Source organism: Camelus dromedarius, chromosome X, assembly GCF_036321535.1.
Source record: "Camelus dromedarius isolate mCamDro1 chromosome X, mCamDro1.pat, whole genome shotgun sequence".
Classification (NCBI taxonomy): domain Eukaryota; kingdom Metazoa; phylum Chordata; class Mammalia; order Artiodactyla; family Camelidae; genus Camelus; species Camelus dromedarius.
This window is the reverse complement of record NC_087472.1, coordinates 75,262,855-75,285,522: the sequence shown is the minus strand read 5'-3', so window position 1 is coordinate 75,285,522 and position 22,668 is coordinate 75,262,855. Positions and strand designations below refer to the sequence as shown.

Below are 22,668 nucleotides of genomic sequence, written 5' to 3'. Positions count from 1 at the left end.
TCTGCACTTTTAGCCCACGTGAACTGCTCTGTCAGCAGCCTCTTGGCCACTTCTCCCCACCTCCACGCAAGCCTCTCTCCAGCATCTCAGAAAGGCCAGAGTCTGAATTCCCCAGCCAGCTATTGTCCTGGCAGCACAGCCGCCACGCCAGCATCCCCACCCAGTCGGCCAGCCAGCCAGCCGGCTGCTCCCCAGCCTCGCCAGCACCCCCCCCTCCCCATCCCTGCCCCGCCCCAGGGAGGACCAGGCTGGCAGCTGGGAGTCTCCCTGCCTGCTCAGCCTCCCTCTTTCCCTCCCTCTCCCTCTCTGCCTCCCTCCCACCTCCACCCGCCCCTGAGGCAGGGACTGTGCAAATCGAGGAGAGGGGGGACGGACAGGCCGGATGGGGTCCAGCTTAGCGCCCTGGGCTCCTCGCTGATGTCTTATCCAAGCTGGGTGTCCCCGGATTCTTGGGACCTAAATTTGTGTGAGCTGGGGTGGTTCCCAGGCCTAGAGGGTCCCTCCGGCAGGCCCACGGTGCCCCGGTTTTGCATCAGGACCCCCCCCCCCGGATGCTCTGAGCCACCCTCCTCAACCCGGATCTAAAACCCGGGACACAGCTATCAGGCCAGCCTCTCTCTCCACCCCACCCCCTCTTTCTGGCGTCCATCCCCTCCCCAACTCCACCTCTGCTGCTGCCTCTGGCTGTGGACCTGCACCTCTTCCTCATCTCCGCCAGGCCTGGGGAGCAGTGTGAGCCTGGATGAGAGCTCCCCCAACCTGGGGCTCTCCCAGGCCATGGCCCGTGTGCTCCCAGGGAGGAGCCCCGGACCCTGAGCATCTGCTAGAGGCTTGGCAGAGGCCCCGCGGGGACCGTGTCTTCTGAGGACAAAAGGCGGCGGCCAGCAGGCAGACAGGGAGGGGGGAGGGGGGGACCGGCAGCCAGGCGGGCAGACGGGTAGCAGGGGCCAGTGCTGGCCCCCCTCCCAGCTTGGCGGTGGCATGAAGATGGGGGTGGTAGTGTGTAGTTGGGGAAGCACCTGCCGGGACCCCCACCTGCCAGCTAGCTGGGCACCCCAAAGCTGTGTGCTGCCCACCTGGGGTTCCCCAACGCCCCCAGCCCTGTCCAGTGCACCCCTCTGGTGCCTATATCCCCTGATGTCTGCGATGTAGACCAGCCCGGCTGTATCCACGGCAACAGAAGCAGGAGTGTCACTGGCTGCCAGATCACTGAGGGTCCCACAATGTGGCCTGGGCTGTCATTTATCCTGGGTGAGACAGCTTGAGCCCCTCCCTGGATTCCAAGACAGCCCGGCTGAGAGAGCCCAGGTAAGTAGTCAGCATCCCTCCACCGAGGATGAGGGGCTGGTACTTCTGTCTCCCCACACATATCTCACAGTCTCCATCACTGCCATGCTCTCTGTCTCTCTCTGACTCTGTTAAACAGTCTCTCTCTCTCTCGTTCTGCTCCATCACAAGGGCTACTTGGGCACCCAAGCCTAGAGAGTCCTCTAGCCATCTCCATCTTCCCCAATCCCAAATGTCCCAGGAAAAAGGGAACCACCACCTGTTTCCCCCGCACAGGGTCTGTTTTTATCACTATGGTCGCGTTTGAGCACGAGGCTGGGGTAATATTTCCTTGTGTGCTATCTGTGGAAGGCATGCCCGGCCGTGCTCCCCTCATGATGTCTGCACCCTGGGCAGGCTCAGCCTCCTGCAGCTGCCTCCTCTCCCTCCTCCTCCACTCTCCTCCAGGTTCCTTGGCTGGCATGCATGGTGCGTGTGTCTGTCTGCCCGTGTGTGTGAGCAGGCAGGTGGGTAGACATTACAGAGAAGCTGCTCCCAGCCCAGACTACCCCCTATTCCTTTTTTCCTTTCCTTCCTTCCTTCCTTCCTTCCTTCCTTCCTTCCTTCCTTCCTTCCTTCCTTCTTTCCTTCTTTCTTTCTTTCCTTCCTTCCCCGTCTCTCCCCACAGGTAGCACAGACTTTTGCTCACTCACCACGGAAGATGTTGCTGTGATTCCCAGCTAGGGGGAGGAAGCCACTGTAGGGCTAAAGGGAAGGTGAGGTGGGGGTGGATAGCATTTTCAGGCCTTTAGACTGCCTGATGCCTCTGTCCGGGCAAGGACCACGCCACCCAGCAACCTGCAGGGACCAGACACAACATGGCTGTCCCCACAGTGTGAGCCCCAGCCTCTATTCAAGGTTCTCCATCTCTGTTTCAGACACCCATGTTGTGTCTGGGACCCCTCCGCCCCACATATTATGGCCTTGTGCACAGTGGCCAGTGGTCCCTATGTCTGGAGGGGCAGGAAAGCCTAGTACATGGAGAACATGGATTCTCCAGGGACACTTCCCTCAAAAACTAGGTCTGCAACTTTTGTGAAAGTGTGCTGCTTATTGAACCTCGGTTTTCTTGTCTGTCGAAGAGACTGGTAACCCTTCCTTCACAGGTATGTGTAGTGACTAAATGAGTTGGTGCATGTAAGTAAAGGATGTGCATAGAAGTGGTCCCGGAGCAATGTTGCCAAAGCTCATGATCAATATTGTTGCTGATTATTCATGATTAATATTATTATTCTTACTGTTGGTGATTGATTATTTGGTGGGGGGACTGGCCCCTCTTCTCCAAGGTCTTGGCGTAGATCTGTGGAGGGCAGCAGGTAGGTAAATGGGAGAGGAGGAGTGGAGGGGAGGCAGGAGCAACTCTATGGTGTTACTCTTTGTTTGTAAGGAGGAATAAATGTTGGCTGTGGGTAGAGCCTCTCACCCCCACCCTACTCCAAGCTCCTTCCCTGCACTTGCCCCTGTCTGTACACACACACACATGCGCACGCACACATACACACACACACACACACACACAGAAGCTTGAGGCCCTGTGAGTTAACAGAGACCTGGCTTACAGCCTACAGCATTCCTGGCCCTGGTAACGTATGCGTCTCCTTGTTGAGGGGAGACTTGGCAAGAGTTTGGCTTGTGGTCAGTGGTTGGCAGGGCCTGGAGACAAGGCTGAAGCTCCTGAGATCACAGGGCTTCAGCTAGAGCTGGGGTGTGGCCCATGCAGCAGCCAGACCTGTGGGGGACGGGTCCCAGGGAGTTACTAACAGAGCTTGGGCTGGAGGGAGAGTTGGATCTGCTGACTGACTTCTGGGTGTGGAGCTGTGGTGGAACACTGAGTGAGGGGTCAGTGGCTAGAGAGGAGTCCTCAAGGCCTGGAGAGGAGTTGGAGGAGGGGAAAGATTGAGGCCCAGAAGACCTCCTCTGTCGGAGGCAGGGATGGGTGGGGTTTGGAAGTATAGAGTAGACTTTTATGCAGAAGTGTTTGGTACAGAAAGGTGAACCCAGCCTGTGGTCTGGAGGCATCTGGGCCTGAGTGTGGGTGTATATGTGCAACTGACAATGTATGGCTGTGTTCATTGTGTGTGTGTGTGTGTCTGTCTATCTGTCTGTTCGTGGGCACTATGGCTGTGGATGAGTCTCTGTGTGTGTGTGCAAGTCACATGATGGAGTGCAAGTCTGTGGGTGTCTGGGTAGAATTGTGTATGTTCAAGGGAGTGAGTATGACTTTGCATGTCTGTCTGGGTGAGCAAATGGACATGTCTGATCCTGAGCCTGAGTGAGGGTGTGTTTCTTTGATCCAATAGGCCTGTTGAATGTCTGGCTGTATATGTGTGTGGCATCAATTTGGTTTTGGGTGTATATGTCAGATTGTATGTGTCTGTGTGTGAGGGTTTCAGAATGCCTGGGTATGCATGTCCAACTAGGTGATTGCCTAGGTGTATCTTATTGTATATATTTGTGTGTGTGCATATAAGTACATCTAAGTAGTATGTTTGTAAGTGTAAGGGTGTGAGTGTATGTATGGGATGTATGTGTATGTGAACATGCTTCTGTGTGGGTGTGTCTGTCATGCAGATGTATGAGTACGCCTGTGTGTGAATGTCTCTGTGAATTCTCTTGACTGAATTATATACATGCCTGTGTATGCACATTTGAGTACATGCTGTCTGTAGACAGACCTGTGGGTCCACATCTGATTGGGGAAGTGTTAGTGTAGATGGTCACAATAGTATAAAGAGAACTAGTTGTGTGGGTAGGGGAGTGTGTGAATACATGTTTTGTGCATGGAAGTGTATCTTGTGGGTTTGCCTATGCGTGCACGTTTGATTATCTATATAGGTATGGCTCTGGGTGTGTATCCCTTTAAATATATGCACAAAAGGCTGTGTGCATAGGTAAATGGATGCATTTGTGTATATGTCTTATTGTGTTTGTGGGTACACTGTTGTGCGTGAGTGCATGTCTGAGTGTAACTACAGCTCTTCATACTTGGATGCACACGTCTCATTGTGTATTTTGTTTGAATTTCTGAATGTGAGGGTGGAAATGCCTGTGAGTGGCTGAGTGTGTGTGTGTGTGTGTGTGTGTGTGCTAGTATGTGTGAACATCTGGCTGTGTGTGCATTTGAGTGAACAGGTCCGTATATTTGCCTGTGTGTTCACACACATCTGAGGTGACGTGTGTGACTACATCTGTGGGTGCGCCTGTCTGAATGTACAGGTGTCTGAACTGTACCAGTTTGTACAGTTCGAATTATTTGCATATGTGTGTTTGTGTTTATCTACCATTGTTTGTTCTGGAGCATATGTTGTAGAACAGTGTGAGTGAGTGTATATGCATGCTGCTCTTGGCCTGTAAGTGCATTGAGTGTGTGTGTGTGAGGATGTCTTTGCATGTGTGTGTCTGTGATTAGTATTATTAGTCCTACTTGTGCAGATGCACAAGGACGTGAGAATACATGACTATTCTCCCATGTGTGCATGAGTCTTCTTTTGTTTGCATAGTTTCTCATGTGGATGTATGTATGAACGTGTATCAGCATACATGGTGTGCCTAACTGTGTGAGTGTGTTTTGTAAGTATGTTTGTGTCTCCATGTCTGATGTTGTGCACGCATGAATGAATGATGTACAAGTCTATGTATCTGTGAATATGTTTATATATACACGTGCCCAGTTGTGTGTATAAGTCTCTTTGTGTTAGAATGTCTGTATATGAGTACACCATCTGATTGACGAGCACATCTGGGTGTTTGTGTGTGTGAGTACACCTGTGTGTGAGTGTGTGTGAATCTGCTTATGTGGCCATGTCTAGGGATGCATGTGTATATATTTAGGAGCTCACCTCTGTGTGTCATGTTTCTTTACTGTCTCGTTGGGTGTGATACAGATTCTGCCTATCAGTGGACATATGTAAGTATGCCTGTATGTACACTTGTGTTTGTGAGTGAACATATTCCTTCGTGGGCACTATGTCATGTGAATGCATGCTCTGCATATATGTCTGTGTTTGAGAATAAATGGATGCACGTACATGGGGCCAAGTGCAGTGAGAGTGTGCACTGCTGTGAGTGTGCCTGTGTGTGGGGATGAGTGTCGGTATTTGTGCATTGGCTGTGTCTCATGGTATGCATGTGAGAGAGAGAGAGATTTCGCCTTGGGCCTGTGTAGATGGGCCTTATCACTGAGGAGGTGATAAGGAAGGGTGCTTGTGAGTCTGTGTGATGCTATGTGTACCCCAGCATGTATTTATGTGCAGGCCTGAGAGTCATTGGTACCCTGCTAGACCATGTCTGGTTCTGTGTGGACATCCTACAGGATGGCAAGCCATAACTCGTGAGCCATCTATGACCCCCTTCTGGGGTTTCTCTAGCCTTGACCATGTGCTGGGCTTTTGTGAGGATCTCAGGATAATTCCTGTCATCACTCACACTCAAGAAGTGAGAACCAACTCAGCCATAAAAAGAATGAATTAATGCCATTTGCAGCAACATGGATGGATCCAGAGATTATCATATGAAGCAAAGTAAGTCAGACAGAGGAAGACAACTGTCATAGAATATCACTTATATGTGGAATCTAAAAAAATGATACAAATTATATTTACAAACCAAAACAGACATAGAAAACAAACTGTGGTTACCAAAGGGGAAAGGGCAGGGAGGGATAAATTAGGGGTTGGGGATTAACAAACACAGATTACTATATATAAAACAGGTAAACAACAAGGTCCTACTGTATAGCTCAGGGAACTATATTCAATTTCTTGTAATAACATATAATGGAAAAGAATCTGAAAAGAAAAAATATATATGTATGTATATGTATAACTGAATCATTCTGCTATATACTTGAAATTAACACTGTAAATCAACTACACTTCGATAAAAAATTTTTAAGAAAGAAATAAGAACCAATCATGACTGATAGCCTACTAGGGAAGGGGGCCTGTGACCTCTTTAGAAAAACATTTCTCGAAACACAGAGACTTCTTTCCCATCCTATCCCGCACCATCAGAGGACCAGTACAGACTGGCATTGTATGGTATCTGGGGTCAGTAAGTGGTTTTCACACACAGCACTCAAATTATGCCATCCAGGCAGAAATCTTTCACTTATACATCCAGGTATAAGTGAAAAGTGAAGGTATATCCAGGTAGAGTGGCATATGGGTGTGTGTGGAGGGGGTGCTATATTTAGTAAGAGAGAGAGATTGAGAGAGAGAAGGGGGCTGGGTTGTCTGTTTGTAAGAGAGAGCCTGAGTGTTTCTGGGTAGGGTGTGTATGTGAGACATGTGGGTGTATTTGGGAGGGATGAGTGTGAATGTGGGTGTATGTAAATGGTGCAATATGAGACCATTGGCCTATTTGGGTGGAGGATGGTATGAGTGACACTTTGGGTGTGGCTGTGTGGGAATATGTGTGAGGATGTGTATATTTGAGGAGTATGTGGGTATAAGTATATCAAGATGGTGCAAGAGAGAGTGGTGAGTTATCTGGATGATGTATTTCACAGTGTGGATGTATCTGTGTTGTGTGTATAAGAGAGATTGTGGGTATTTCTGAGTAGAGGGAGTGTATGAAGGAGTATGGATATGATGTGTTGGGATGGGGGGGTTCAAGTGTGGGTATATCTGGATGATGTGTAGGTGGGTGAGTGCACAAGTGTATGTAGGTGATGGAAGTGTGTGATGAAATATATCTAGATGATGTGTGTGTGTGTGTGTGTGTGTGTAAAAGAGAATTTGAGGACATGTAAGTGAGGGTGGGGGTGTATGTGAATATGTATATAATTGGAAGTATCTATGGATAGTGTAGGGGGTGTATGTGGGTGAGATGTGTGTGTGGTGTGTGTGAGAGAGTATGGGTGTATCTGCATGGTGTGTGTGGAGTGTGGGTATTCTGGATGATAGTGATTTAAGAGGAGGGAGCTGGACTGTATGTGTGTGTAAGAGAGTGTGTAGGTGTTTCTGAGTGTGGTAGGGATGTGGGAGCATGAATGTATCCAGCAGGAGGAGTATGTAGGTGTATCTGGATGGGGTATAAGTGTTTAGGTTTAATTGGATCAGGGAGTGAATGTGGGCGTATTGGGGGCGTGAGTGGGTGTATCTGGATGATGTGTATGTGAGGTGTGGCTGTATCTGGATGGTGTATGAGAGAGTGTGTGGGTGTATTGGAGGTGAAATGTGTTTGAATGTGAGTGTATCTGGATGGTGAGTGGATGAGAGCACAGGTCTATTTGGGTGGTGGAGTATGTATTAGGGTATATCTGGATGGTGTGTTGTTAGAGCATTAGTTGTGTACTTGGGTATGTGTGAGTGTGTGTGTATAACTAAATGGGGTGTATGAAAGAGAGAGTTTGGGGGGCATTCTGGGTGAGAAGTGTGAGTTTGGAATGTGGGTGCATCTGGGTGGTGTGGAGAGGATGAGGCCATTGGATGTATCTGATCAGTGGAGTTTGGAGAGGTGCACCTGGATAGCACTGGAAAGTGTGGGATCTGTGTGTGAATGCAAATATATCTAGGTGGTAGTGGAGTGTATCTAGATGATGTATGTGGGTGTGAGTGTATCTTAGTGGTCCACATGGGATGAAACTGGATGTTGTGTGTATGTATGAAAGGGTGGATGTATCTGGCTGAGGTTGTGTGAGTGGGCCTGTGTTTGTGTTCATGAGAGAGAGAGAGAGACACAGAGATAGACAGAAAGAGACTGAGAAAGAACACGAGAAAGTGTGGGTGTGTGTGGATAGGATTTGTGTGTGAGTGGGTATCTCTGGATTATGTATAAGTGGGTATCTGTGCATGTGGATGCATTTGAGTTGGGTGAGTGTATCTGGGTGGGGTGTATGTAAGTGTAGTGTCTTTGAATAGAGTGTGGTTCATTGTGGTTGTGTCTTGATACCATGTGTGAGAGAGACTGTAGGTGTGTCTGGGTTGGGTATGAGGGTTCTGGGCTGGGAGTGTGTGTGAATTTCAGTGGATCTGAATGTTGTATTTGAGAGTGTGGGTGTACTGAGTTGGGAGTTTACATAAGTGTGGCTGTATCTAGGTGGAGCACCTGTGAGTGTAGGCGTCTTTGAGGTATGTTTGTATGAGGATGGGTGTGTTTAGATGGGATGTGTGTGAGAGAGTGTGGCTGTATCAGTATTGGGGGTGTGTGAGAGTGGGTGGATCTGAATAATGTGTGTGAGAAAGAGAATGTGCACCTACCTGGATTGGGGTGTGTGAGAGTGGGTATATCTAAGCAGGATGTGTGGGATTCTCTCTGGATGGTGTGAGAGAAAAGGTATATCCGGGTGGTGTGTGTGAGGTAAGTATATGTGGATGGTGTGTGTGAGCATTTTGGTACATCTGGGTGGGGAGTGTATCTGAGAATGTGGGTGCATCTGTATTGGAGTGTGGATTTACCTAGATGGTGTGTAGATGTTATATCTGGGTATTTTGTGTGTTTGATAGTGTGGGTGTATGATTCTGGGCATGTTTATGAATGTGTACATCTTTCCTGGGGCAAGATATACCTTAGCTGGAGTGTCTGTAAATGTGAGCGTGTCCATGTTTGTGTATGTGTGACTGTTTCACCCCAGCGTGTCAGGAAATGGTTTGTGTGTGCACATGCTTGTGCTAGAGTAGTGTGTATCTGTATATGTGTATGAAGTGAGTGTGTTGCTACATGTCAGTAAGTTGGATCTGCAAGCTCTCCAGCCAGACTCTGGGTTTGCATCTCAGTTCTGCCTTATTAGCTCAACTAAGCCCTCGTTTCTTATTGGTAAAGTAGGGGTAATAATACTCCCTATTCCATAGGGAGAGGATTGGATGAGTTAATATTTGAAAAGTGCTTCGGACAGTGCCAGGCACATAATGAGTCATCTGTGCCATGTAAGGTGTTACCCAGTATTATAATTACCATGTGTGCCCATGCGTAGGTGACAGTCTGTGTCTATCTGCAGGTGTGAACAGGGTCGTTTCTATGTGCATATTTGCCACGTTATCAGCATCTGCACGTATGTGTGAGAGAATGAGCAGATTCTGTGTGTAAGAGTGTGTCTGTACATACAAGTGGGTTTGTAGTATATGCCCATTGTCCCAGTGTGTATGTAAAACCATGGGTGCATGAGAATGGAAGTGTGTGTCTAGGAGGTTGATGGAGAAGGTTTGGCCCTGTGTGTGCGTTTCCCAGCATACACACAACTGGGTATATGAGTACATATACCTATATCTGGGTAATGTGCAGTGTGTTTTTATCTGAATATGTAAACAGGTTGTAGTGGTCAGGCTGGGAGTGTCTGTAAATATAAGAAGGTTGGTATTCAGGTTTATATGTGATGCTGTGAGTAGATGTGTGTGTGTGTGTGTAAAGGCTTTATGCCTGCATGGCCATGGACTAGGATGTGTGTATCTGTGTCACGTGACTGTATGTGTAGATATGAATGAGTGTGTGCACCTGAGGGTTTGTGTCCATCTGTGTTTATAAGCAGCAATAGCTATGTGGGTGTGTATGCGTGAGTCTGCATCACTTCACATGCCTGCCTACCTCTGGGTGGGTAGCAATGAGCCTGAGCCCTGTACCTGTATTGCTAGCATGTCTGTACTGCGTGTACATGTATGTGTGCCAAGGCAGGGCTTGTGTAAGACAGTAGGTTTTAATCTCTTAATGTAAGAGCCTCGGGTGGAGAAGGGCCTGGATCTGTAGGATGTGAGAAGGACTTGCCCTGTGTCTGAATGTCAGTTCTTACATCTGTGCATGCATGACTGTGTCTGAAAGCATACAGGTACATACGATTTGGTTTGTAGGTGTATGTGTCTGCATGTGCCCATATGAATGGCGATTGTGTCGGTACTTAGGCCTGCATTTCTATAGATGGGTGTGTGTGTGTTGTATAAATCTTTGCATGATTTGCTGGTAGCTGGGCACCTACACACATACCTAACTGTGTAGAAGAGGAGGTGTGTGTGTGTGTGTGTGTGTGTGTGTGTGTGATCAGCTGGGATAAGTCTGGATGTGAGTGCAAATTTGAATCTCCATATACACACGTGCCTGTGTGCAGGTATCTGTTCGTGTGTGCAGGTGTGTCTATGCAATATGACTAGATGTGAATGTGGTCAGCACACAGAGAAGGTGAAATATTAAGAAGAGTTAAGGATACTGGGGCTTGGTGGAAAGAAATTCCTTACATTTTCTTTATATTATAAAAATTGTGCTAAGAAAAACAAAAATGCCAAGTTTTAGGAGAATTCTTAAATACTGAATTTGTACACAGCTTTCAAATGAAATCTCTGCATTTTTCATAGCACACTTGAGCTCACGTCTGTAAACATAACTTTTTAATTCACTCGTGCAAATTTGTAGCGGTCAACATTCGTGCCCACTTCTTCTGAGCCTTTGGTCATGACTGTTGAGTTATTTTATGGTCACTTTCATCATGATTTGGTAGATCACTTGGTGCTCTTGGTAAAAAGCCAAACAAAGCAAATGAAGAAACCATTGATACTTTATTTATTTGTTTTTTTGGGGGGGCTAATTAGGCTTACTTGTTTATTTATTTAAGGGGAGGTGCTGGGAATTGAACCCAGGACCTCTTGCATGCTAGGCGTGCACTCTACCACTGAGCTAAACCCTCCCACCCAACCATTGGTACTTTTGACACTAATATAAACTTCCATCGGTGCCTGCCACTTCTTGACCTTGGAAGGCATGTTATTGAAGGTAAGACCCATTCCATAGAGGTTGTTTAGGCACAGTTTGCCCCAATGTTCTCATAATTAGCTTGAATGTGTGGAATGTAGGGGCACAGTTCTGCAGGTCAGCAGAGCTCACCTCAAAAGCACAAGCTTTGGGGTCATCAGGTACCATCTTGGTGTCTCTGAAGCATCAGGTGCAGTTTTTAGTGTTGCATATGGCTGGTGCTTTCACACCATGCCAACCTTAAGAAATGGAGTGACTGCTCGTTCATGCCTCCCTTTTTCACTTCCCTTTTATAACTTGTTCTTGCCATGACGAGGCAGAGATCCAGGTTTTATGTTCGAAACAGCTACATGATCTCTTCTATCTCTTGGTGTTCACCATCAACAGAAAACCCCTTGCATAAGTAAGTGGCAGCAAATGGTCGAAGGGTATTTTCTCGCTGATTAAAACTCCTTTCTCATCAATAATCAGAACTTGGATGATTCTTAGTCTTGAGTTTTGTGCTTCAAAGGTGGGAGCCTTCTTTCAGTCTAACTCCTCTTTTTCTTTCAATCAAATGTGATGTCGAAATTTCTTGTGACAAATGCTCACGAATTTTGAATCCAACAGAAAATCTTTATTTTGAGTATTTTTTAAAGTGCTCTTTTCTCCTAAGTAGACCTTGTTCTACTCATCCTAGTAAGTCTTCTTTAGTATTCAACTAACTAAACATCACTCAGGGAACCATACTTGACCTGACTTCTTCTAAGCTCAAGTTTGGCTTCAAATCCATAAACCTTGTCAGTATACTTTCATATATATCTTTGAGTATGAAATTTTTGATGTCATTTTATTCATGTGCTCAAAGAGCCATTTGTTGAAGCCAGTAAGCATCAAATCTGCAAAGTGAGAATCCTTCACAAAGGAATGCTGAAAATTTTCCTTTAGCGCATAAATCCTTTACAAAATCCTTACACACTTAGGCTTAAAACAATAGAGAAGGGTGTACTGATTCCAGTGCTGCACAGAGAGCTGACAAGTGCCTTGAATCTAATTATATTCATCTGGCACCATTTACTGTGGCAATTAGAACTTCAGGCAAACTTTTATAGGTGAGGGCTCCTCACTGAATGATTCCTGGCATTTTCAGAACAAATTCCAGCTGTAAACTTCCTACTGTCACAACAGCAGCAGCAGTCCAACATAAAATGAAAACCCTTGTGATCCAACGATCTTGTGGGTTAGTGTCATCTCAGTGTCCTTTGACCTGTCATCAATGTGTCTCCTAACAGCAATAATTGAAAGTGATCCCTTCCCCATTTCTTTTACTTCATTGGCCTCAAATATAGTGTGGACAATTTGCCAGCAGACTACTAACATATGAGATTCTACTGAGCAAGCATCTTAGTTACTTTTTTTTTTACTGGGCAGGCATACAACTTACAATTGCTTGTTAATTGTATTACCCCATCGCTAGCTGGTTGAACGCCATCTAAGAATGTTCTAACTCATCTCATGAAAGAGCCCAGTTTCTTAATTTGCTCTTCCAGATGCTTCAAAAAAATCCAAATCTTTCTCTGCATGATAGAGTGTGTTGTGGTCATTGACCAACCTAGCCTACTGGGAAACGAAGATTCTTTTGGTAACTTTTCCACACAGATCAGACATTTAGTCTGAGGAAAAGAAGGCTAATTGGGCAGCTGAATCCAAATTTGAGACAATCCTTATTAAATTGCTTAAATTAGGGACATCCTAGATTTTTTTTTGGAGGGGCGACTACTGTGTTTGTCTTGTGAGACTCCTGAGGTTCTAGCTTTAATCAAAAAGTCCAATTTGATGGGAAAAGAAATATCTTAAACATTCAATCTACTTGAATATAAAGTATTGAAGGACGTAACATTGTAAACTGACTATAATTCAATAAAAAATAAATAAAGTATTGAAGGGGTCAGCAGACCTTTGTTCCTTCTGAAAACTGATTTTTTTCTAAAAACACAGTTTAGATCTTCTGCATTTTCAAGCAGCACTCTGAGACAAAGCCAGAAAGCCCTAGAATTCCCTTTAATGAATCAATTCAATTCAAATGTAGGCAGGCTCCACTCCTTTATTGACAAATATTTTTATCTAAAAACAAAACAAGAGATAATAATTAATTATGAAATCCCACCAAGGATCAAATTTGCCTAATTTTAAATACTAGAAGCCAGTAGCAAGTAAATCAATAAATAAGCAAGGAAATAATAAAAATGATATCGTTGTATTTAAAAGAGTCCTTATCTTTTAGGAATACTTACTGAAATACAGCTGAAATGGTATAATAGCTATGCTTCAGAATACTTTGAAAGTAGGGGAAGTGGGTGAGGTTGCAGGCGAAACAAGACCCTATGAGTTGATCATTGGTGAATCTGGATGATGGTTGCACTGAAGTTCATTACAGGATTCTTCCAACTTTTTTATGTTTGAAATGTTCTAGAAGAAAAAGAGTTGTGTTTTTTTTTTTTAAATAAAGAAGTAACCATCAAGGAAATTAACAAAATAGTTATAGTCTCTTTAGGAACACCTAATATTGTGTAACAGTAGTAGCAGCAACAATGATACAACCCTTCTATTTTTGTAGGAAAAAAGAAGTTGTGGAAAAATAGTCATGAGAGCAAATTAAAAGAAAACAAAACATTGTGCACAGATGGGCAAACCCAAAAAACCTCACTGATGAACGGTGGCAAAGTAATAATCTGATAGTCTGAAATGTTTCAACAGGAAGCAATCCAAACATTTACAACCTCGCTTCTCAACACGGCTCGAGCCCCCTCTTGCTCCAGCCCCCTGCTGTGGCAGGCACCCACCAGCTGGGCAGCTCTGCTAATGTTTCCACCTGTGTGTTCAGAAGTTGGCTGCTTTGTACACTTGCATGGGTTTAATCTCTGGGTGTATACCTGCTGCAGGATGTATATGTCAAGTAAATGTATCTATGAGTTGTGAACAAGTTTGTGTGTATAAACACTGTGTGCAAGAGTGTATCTGTATACATGAGTGGCCTTTCTCTTTGGGTTTGCTTGTGCTTGTATGTTGCTAAAGGGTGTGTGTGTGTGTGTTGGAGCTGGTCTACTTTTCTGTATGTCCGTGTATGTCCTAGCACTTGTCCCATGTGTAAATATGCTAGGGTGTACATATCCATGTTGGTGAGTGTGCCTAATCTATGTGAGAGGTTTTGGATCAGTTAGTCTCTGTGTATTAAAGTGGGTTAGAATATGCACATGTGTATGTATGTGAGCAGTTGTTCGCTTGTCTATTTTTTTCTGCATGCCAACAAATCTGTGGGTATCTGAGGGGCATTCTGTGTATACATAGGTGTGTGCGTATGCATGTGGTGGGATTCAAGTGCTTGTGAGCATGCTGGCGTACGTAACTGACTGAATCCAAGTGTTAAGTGTGTATGTTTGTATATGTGATGATCTAGGTATGTTACTGTTTACATACCTCTATGGCAAGAGATTGTTTGAATTTGTGAGAGCATTTGAATAATCAGGTATATTGGGACAAAGGGTATGTATGAGTCTATGTGTGATTTGACAGTGAGTAGTTTTGTGTGTGTGTATCTGTCAGGATTTGAGAGTTTGTATGTGTTTTTTAGGGGAGTTATAAATGTAGGTTTATAGGCCATAGCACATGTATGTGTGTGTGTCTGGGTGTATCTGTGCACATGAGCGATTCTCAGTCTTCTCATACCCAACACCCTCTTTTATGTAACATATTTTATAACACCCCTTTACTATCTGGATATGAAGTTCTTAGAGGATATAATCTCTGCATATATAATTCAAAAGACAATCCATGTAGCATTTTATACAGTATCCATATTGTATTAATTCTAATATAAATAAATAAGAAATAAAAGTGATTTATAAGAAAATAATCTGTATTTAAACGTGGAAATGTTTGGGCATGACACTCCCTGGGAGATTCAGTGAATCAGAGGCTTGTAACATAATGAGTAAACATGTATTTAAGAGAAGGGGAAAAATTAGAAGTTGCCCCTTGTACAAAGTGCAGGAAAATGACAGGCAAAGGCCTAGGAGTGAGGTTTTCCGAAACAGTGAACAACTAAAAGGAAAGTGCTCCACAAAACAAAGTACAGTCTCCTCTAGATTTACGTGACAGCCACATTCCTGGATAATTCAGAGTCTATCCAATCAAGGTAACAACTGTGTTTATCTGTGAAACAGAGTCAGATTCTAGGTTAAGTACATTACAAGTCCAAATCCTACGAGATGCCAGACATATGTTAGCTGTGTGGGACTGCCCTGCCAATCACTGGATGGCGGGCATCCTCTCCCAGGACCCTTAAATGTTAGAAGGACGCACCCAGCATGGTGGCAACCAAAAATGCTCCTATAAATTTCCAAAATGTCCCCTAGGGGGCAGTAACACCTGTGCTGAGGACCAAGCACTGGTATTTAGGCCTGGTACCCTGTGCCTGTGTGAACGAGGCGATATACCTTCTGTGTGTGTGTGTGTGTGTGTGTGTGTGTGTATGTGTACATGTACGTGCACCACCCGTGCACGCCCTGTGTGTGAGCTGGTTGCTGTCCATGGGTCTGCATTGGAATAACCCATGTGTTTGTGTGAGTGTGTATGTAGATAGATGTCTGTATCTCTGTTTAAGGGCATCTGGGCACGAGCAGGTATGTATGTGTGTGTATGCACACACATCCTTAGCCTCGGATGGTCCCAGGCTGCGGCTGCCAGTCTGTGCTCAGAAGAACCCTCTCCTCACTTTTTATACAATCGCCCCAGCTTTCCAGGCAACACCAGAGTTTTGTTTGTTTGCTGCTATTGTTTTATGGTTTTTGTTTTGTTTTATTTGTTTTGTTTTTGTTTGTTTTGGTTTTCACTGAGACTCTGGGCTACACATTATCCACCTTCTCAGTCTTAGTGTGTCTGCGTCTCCCTCTCTCTATTTTCATCTTTATTCCTGCCTCTTTCTCTGTCTCTGCCTGTCTCCATCCCATCTCTATATACGTCTCTCACTCCCCGCCCCCATCTATTTCTCTACATCTTTCTGTCTTTCTTTCCTGGCATTCTCTCTCTCCCTCTATCTCTCTGTCTCTCCCTCCCTCCTTCTTTCTCTCCCTCTGTCTATTTTTTTCTATCTCTCTCTATCTCTGTCTCTCTCGCTCCCTCTCACTTTTTTCTATTTCTTTCCTTTCTCTGTCTCACGCTGTCTCTGTTTCTGTGTGTGTGCATGTCTGTCCCTTTCTTCTCACTTTCTCTCTTCTTCCTCTTTCTGTCTCTATTTCTATCTCCTCCTCTCTGTGTGTAAAGCTCGCTCTCTTTTCTGTTTATCTCCCCCACCGCCTCCCTCCCTCACTCCTCTGTCTCCATCTGTCTCTCTCTCTCTGCTCCTCTCTCCTTCTCGGTCACTCGTGTGTCTCTCTGACTCTCTCTTACATTCAGCCTCTGTCTCTGTCTCTGTCACCTCTCCTCAAGGCTAAGGAGTGTGTGTGTGTGTGTGTGTGTGTGTATGTGTGTGTGTGTGTGTGTGCGTGCGCGCGTGCATATTTACACACACCCAGCTTGCACCAGGTCCACAGTTCTGTGGGAGCTCACCCCGCTTCTCCTAAGCCCCTGTCCCGGCACCTTCTCGTGGCCCACTGGCACTGGCTCTGAGACTTTGGGGTGCCATAAAAAAAAAGCCTGGCCCCAGGTGGCCGTGGCAGGCCAGGCTGGATTGAGCTGGGAGACAGTGCAGAGGACAGATGTTTTCCTGGGAGGGAGGGATAGAAAGACATCCACCCAAGCCCCACCTCCTCCAACCTCAAGCCCAGCCCAGCCCCAATGGGAATTCTGAGCTTCTCCAGCTTCTGCCTTGTAGCCACTCCTTGGGGACCTGCCCTACTACCTTATCACACCCCACACCTCCTACCCTCAGCCCGCACACACCAGCACTCCTGCCTCTCCCCCAGCTTTGTCTGTGCCCTCCCATTCATGCACTGCCCAGACTGCTCTCTCAGCGAATCCTACCTGGACACCTCCAGGCAGCCCTCCCTGAGCCCCCAGCCCATCCAGTCCCTCAACCAATTAATTTGACAGCTTTTGACCGAGGGCGTCCTGTGGGCTGTGCTCTCCTCTTCAAGAGGAGAGGGTGTGAGTCGATTATCCCTACCCTTTTGGAGCTTTCCTTCTAATAGGGAGAGGCAGGCAATAAACCAAAATGTAAAAGTCAATATTTTATAATAACTGTAAATGGAATATAACCTTTAAAAATTGTGTATCACTATTTAAATCAACTATACTTCAATAAAAACACTTGTTTAAATTGGGAATCATGATAGTGTACACATGTAACTTATATAATACTGTACATCAGCTATACGACAATGAAAATAAATAAATCAACAAAAACAACTCTAAAAACGGGAAATTATACAGTGCATTCGAAGAGAGAGATTCTAGGAAGAGAAATAAAGCAGGGCAAGGGGCACGGGGGTACTGTTACTTCTCCACTGGATTACTTCAGGGGCCTCCTAAATTGTCCCTCTCCTTCCACCTTTGTCTCACTTGGTCCCTCTCCTCCTTACACTCAATCTTGAGTTGTATCACATCTCGCTTCAGTTCAAAACCCTCCTGTGGCTCCCATCTCGCTCAGAGTGAAAGTCACAGTCTTCACCATGGCCTATGTGATCTGGCCTCGCCACCTTTCTGACCTCACCTCCAACCGCTCTCCCCTCACTCACTCTGTTCCACCCACAGTGGCCTCCTTGTTCTCCCTGAAATGCCCGACGTGCCATTCCACCTCAGGGCCTTTGCACTGGCTGTTCCCTCAGCCTGGACTTCTCTTCCTGCAGATAGCCACCTGGCTCACTCGCTCACCTCCTTCACGTCTTTGCTCGAATAACACCTCCTCCATGAAGCCTTTCCTGTCCACCTCATATAAAACTGTACTTCCCCCACCCCTCACACTTCCTATCCCCCTTCCCTCCTTTATTTTTATTTTTAGGAACTTACCATCATTTGACCTACTATACTTTACCTATGTATCTTCTTTATTATCTAGAATGTCAGCTTCACAAGGGCAAGATCTTTGTCTATCTGCTTCACAGCTGTATCCCCAGTGCCTGGCACGTACTAGATGCTCAATAAATAGTTTTTCAATGAGTGAATACAAATAAAATTTTTTAATCAAAAAATATAATGAAGAGAAAAAATTTCTTTTAATTTTTAAAAGGTGGGGAGGGTATAGCTCAGTGGTAGAGTGCATGCCTAGCATGCACAAGGTCCTGGGCTCAATCTCCAGTACCTCCATTAAAAAAAATAAACCTAATTACCTCCTCCCCACAAATAATTTTTTTTAATTTTAAATAAAAATATTATATTTCTCTTCATTATGAAGAGGGAAAAAAATGAATGAATACACACAAACATACCTACATCTTTATAGTCACACATACTCCCTACCTCACTTAAAATAAAAACCCAAGTCTTTGTCACAACCCTACATGATCCGGCCCCAGACACCTCTGTCAATTCCCCTTCCACTGTCTCCCTCGCCCACTCTGTTCCAACCACATTGGTCTTCCCACTGTTCCTCGAGCGTGCTAAGCACATTCTTGATTATAATTAAATTTATTTAATGAGTGGCTACCAGCATTAACAACAACAACAACAAAAACCCATGAAATAGAATAGAAACGAATGAGGTACATTACACATAGGATCGGTACTGTTTTGTGCAACTTTTGGCTCAGCTATATGTGCACATGCATGTATGTGTACCAGGCTGTGATGGAAAGTGTATTTCTTATTATGGGCGGCAGTCAAAAAAAGTGTGAAGCACGCAACCTTTGGGCTTTGCAAAGGGAGAGAAGAGCTGCACCAACATCCCCACCCCACAGACCCACCAATGGAGGAAACAGGTAACTCAGGACATCCAGAGAGATGAAGCACCCTCACCCAGCAAGGAGCGGGTAGGAGCAGCAGTGGGCCAGGGGCAGGGCCTGACACCAGCCAGGGAGTAAGTGGGGAAGCCGCATAGACACACTAACACTGCCCTTTCTGTTTCTTCCTCACCTTTCCTTTCCACCTGTCTCTCACTGTCTCTTTTTCTTGTGTTTCTCTCTGTCTCTTTCTCTCTCTTTCTCTCTCCCTCCCTCCCCCTCTCTCCCCCTCTCTTCTTGTCTCTCTCGTTCTGTCTCTCTATCTCCTCTCACTCCTTCTCATCCCCTACATTTCTGTCTCAATCTGTATCCATTTTCTTTTTGTTCCGTCCTTTCTCACTACGTCTCTGTGCCTCTATGTGTTTTTCTCTGTCTCTCTCCTGCCCTCATATCTCTGTCTCTCTGTGTCTGTGCCTCCCCCATTATCCTCATTTGCAGGTGCAGCCCAGAAGGACAACTGATGGAGTCCCCCAGGGCCCATCGAGGACCGGACTGGCTGACCCCATAGGGTTGGGAGCAGCCCCTGCCCCTCAGTATGGCCAACACCACTGGAGAGCCCGAGGAGGTGAGCGGCGCACTGTCTCCACCATCGGCATCGGCTTACGTTAAGCTGGTGCTGCTGGGACTGATCATGTGCGTGAGCCTGGCGGGCAATGCCATCTTGTCCCTGCTGGTGCTCAAGGAGCGTGCCCTGCACAAGGCTCCTTACTACTTTCTGCTGGACCTGTGCCTGGCTGACGGCATACGCTCTGCCGTCTGCTTCCCCTTTGTGCTGGCTTCTGTGCGCCACGGCTCCTCCTGGACCTTCAGTGCGCTCAGCTGCAAGATTGTGGCCTTTATGGCCGTGCTCTTTTGCTTCCATGCGGCCTTCATGCTGTTCTGCATCAGCGTCACCCGCTACATGGCCATCGCCCACCACCGCTTCTACGCCAAGCGCATGACACTCTGGACATGCGCAGCTGTCATCTGCATGGCCTGGACCCTGTCTGTGGCCATGGCCTTCCCACCTGTCTTCGATGTGGGCACCTACAAGTTTATCCGTGAGGAGGACCAGTGCATCTTTGAGCATCGCTACTTCAAGGCCAATGACACGCTGGGCTTCATGCTTATGTTGGCTGTGCTCATGGCAGCCACACACGCTGTCTATGGAAAGCTGCTCCTCTTCGAGTATCGTCACCGCAAGATGAAGCCTGTGCAGATGGTGCCAGCCATCAGCCAGAACTGGACATTCCATGGCCCTGGGGCCACCGGCCAGGCTGCTGCCAACTGGATCGCCGGCTTTGGCCGTGGGCCCATGCCACCAACCCTGCTGGGTATCCGGCAGAATGGGCATGCAGCCAGCCGGCGGCTGCTGGGCATGGACGAGGTCAAGGGTGAAAAGCAGCTGGGCCGTATGTTCTACGCGATCACACTGCTCTTCCTGCTCCTCTGGTCACCTTACATTGTGGCCTGCTACTGGCGAGTGTTTGTGAAAGCCTGCACCGTGCCCCACCGTTACCTGGCCACCGCTGTTTGGATGAGCTTCGCCCAGGCTGCCGTCAACCCGATCGTCTGCTTCCTGCTCAACAAGGACCTCAAGAAGTGCCTGAGGACTCACGCCCCCTGCTGGAGCACAGGAGGTGCCCCGGCTCCTAGAGAACCCTACTGTGTCATGTGAAGCAGGCTGGTAGGCAGACAGGCAGGGAGGAGGTCATAGCCACCAGGCTGGGGCCAACAGAGGGGAGAGGTGGGGCCTCATACTGGAGCCTTTCTTTCTGAGCTCCAGCCCCAACTCCTCGAACCACCTGGAATCTAGGCACCATTGCCAATACCTCCCCAGGGTTGGGGACTGGGTGGGGGACTGGGAAAGAGGCATTTCTAGTCCTGTGGGGCCTGTCTCCGCCACCTCCTTCTCCACTTCTACAATCTCTCTCTCTCCTCTCTCTCTCTCTCTCTCTCACTCTCCCCCTCTCAGATGTGACAATTCAGAAAAAGAAAACAAAACTGAAAATGCAGGTTTTTTTCTACTAACAGCTGAGGAGACAGGCTTTCTTGCTTTAATGTCTCTCCTGACATTGTCCAGAAGGGGGAAATTTGTCCTGTAAAATAGATTTCCAGAGCTCTTATTGTTCCCTCTGCTCCCACACACCTTCCCCTTCCAAGTCCTTTAGCAAGGACTGGATGTTTAGGGAGAAACTGATCTGCTGACAAAAGGGACCGAAGAAGGTGCTGGGTCCCCAGGGAGCAAGGGCTGTTTAGTTGCTATGTTGTGTGCAATGTTGTTTTAAGCAAACTCTGGTCCCAAGCCCTGTCTCCTCTCCCTCCCCACACTGTCCTGACCTCCCAAGTGTTTCCTGAACATATGTTTGAGAAGCCAGGAGGGGAGGGAGAAGGGCCTCTGTGATGGGCCCAGGTTAGGTGAAGAGCAGGATGTGAGCTACACACCTTGAGCTGAAGAGACCCCAGCTTGGCTGCACTCTCTTGAGCTGCCTCCTGGATCTCCATCCCCCAACTCTTCTTCCTGAGGATGGAAATCCACCCCAACCCCACCGGGGTCGATGTGGGTGCCATAGGGGCAGGAGCAACCCCCACATAAACACATGAGGAAGTGTAGGGAGAATGTCAAACTTTCCAGAGTGGCTGAAACCCAAAGCCTGGGGTCAGAGTGAAATTCAACCCCAGAATTGCCTCCTGGGTTCATGCTACTTTCCTGAAGATGAAAATTCTTTGAGGGCCTTGGTAAGTCATAGTGGTATAAGCTCCAAGGCACTGTGGACTTGAGTCCATTCCTCTCTGACGTTTTTTTTTTGTTGTTGTTGTTTTGTTGGTTTTTTTTTTTTTTTTGTCCCCTTCAAGTCTCAGGGGTCTCAAGACTCTCTGTGGTAGCCCTTGGCCTTCTGGGCCCTCAGCCCCCAACTTCCTTGTCCTGCACAGCCCTTCCCCTCTTTCCTCCCTCCACCATTCCTCCCACCCAAAGTGCAGCAGACTGCAGCCAGTTTCCCCAGATAGAAGATGCCAAATCTTCTTCCCAGGGCAGAGTCCACTCTGGGCTCACATCAAGGCCAGTTCTTAAGAACTGGTAAGCCAAGCTGGCACTCCTTTGCCTGGTCTTGCCCAAGTTCTCGGTCCCCCTCTCATTTTCTGGGGGAGGGCGAGATCTGTATTTATCCACCCCCTTTCCCTTCCCTGTAGAAGCCCTTGTTCTAAGCTCCCTCCCTATCCCAAGACAGCCCAGAACTGGGCAAGCCTTGACCCGAGAGGAATGGGGAAGGCACTCTAGGCAGGAGAGACATTAATGAGCCTGGTGTGGAGTGACCCTGGAAAGGCAGACCAGAGTGGCTGAGAGGCTGGGGGTTGGGGGGTACCTGTTCTCTCAGTGATAGTGATGGGGGTGCCTTTTCCCAGGGGGTGGGGTGGGAGGACCACAGGGGTGGGCGTAGATAGGGTACATTCAGGAGGGCTTTCCTCCATTTCTTTTTTCTAACTGCCTGGATTCACCATTGGATTTTGTAAATGGAAAACTGAAATGAACAATGCTATATTGGATGTTTTCTCTTTCTCTCTCTCTGTGTGTGTGTGTGTGTGTGTGTGTGTGTGTGTGTGTGTGTGTCCGTCCTGTCTGCCTGACCACATGTGGGGAGGTATGGTCAAGTGAGATAGTATGTGTCTGTGTGACTTTGTTGGAGGGGCACCCCTGCTTGGTGCACAAATGTGAACAAATGCCTGTATGTGGAGACATATTCGGTGCATGCGCGCACATGCACACATATGCACC

At 46.9% G+C, this 22,668-nt stretch overlaps 1 protein-coding gene across 1 annotated transcript; it reads left to right on the top strand.

Moving 5' to 3' along the window:
• Positions 1 to 580: 580 nt before the first annotated feature.
• On the top strand, positions 581 to 21,742 carry GPR173 (G protein-coupled receptor 173). Its single transcript, XM_031445156.2, has 2 exons — positions 581 to 1,308; positions 19,353 to 21,742. Exon 2 carries the CDS (start codon positions 19,450 to 19,452, stop codon positions 20,569 to 20,571), a length of 1,122 nt encoding a protein of 373 aa, XP_031301016.1. The 5' UTR covers positions 581 to 1,308; positions 19,353 to 19,449; the 3' UTR covers positions 20,572 to 21,742.
• Positions 21,743 to 22,668: the final 926 nt, after the last annotated feature.

Bases quoted from the DNA above. Each gene is read 5' to 3' on its own strand.
- GPR173 (XM_031445156.2), top strand. From the start codon at position 19,450: ATGGCCAACACCACTGGAGAGCCCGAGGAGGTGAGCGGCGCACTGTCT.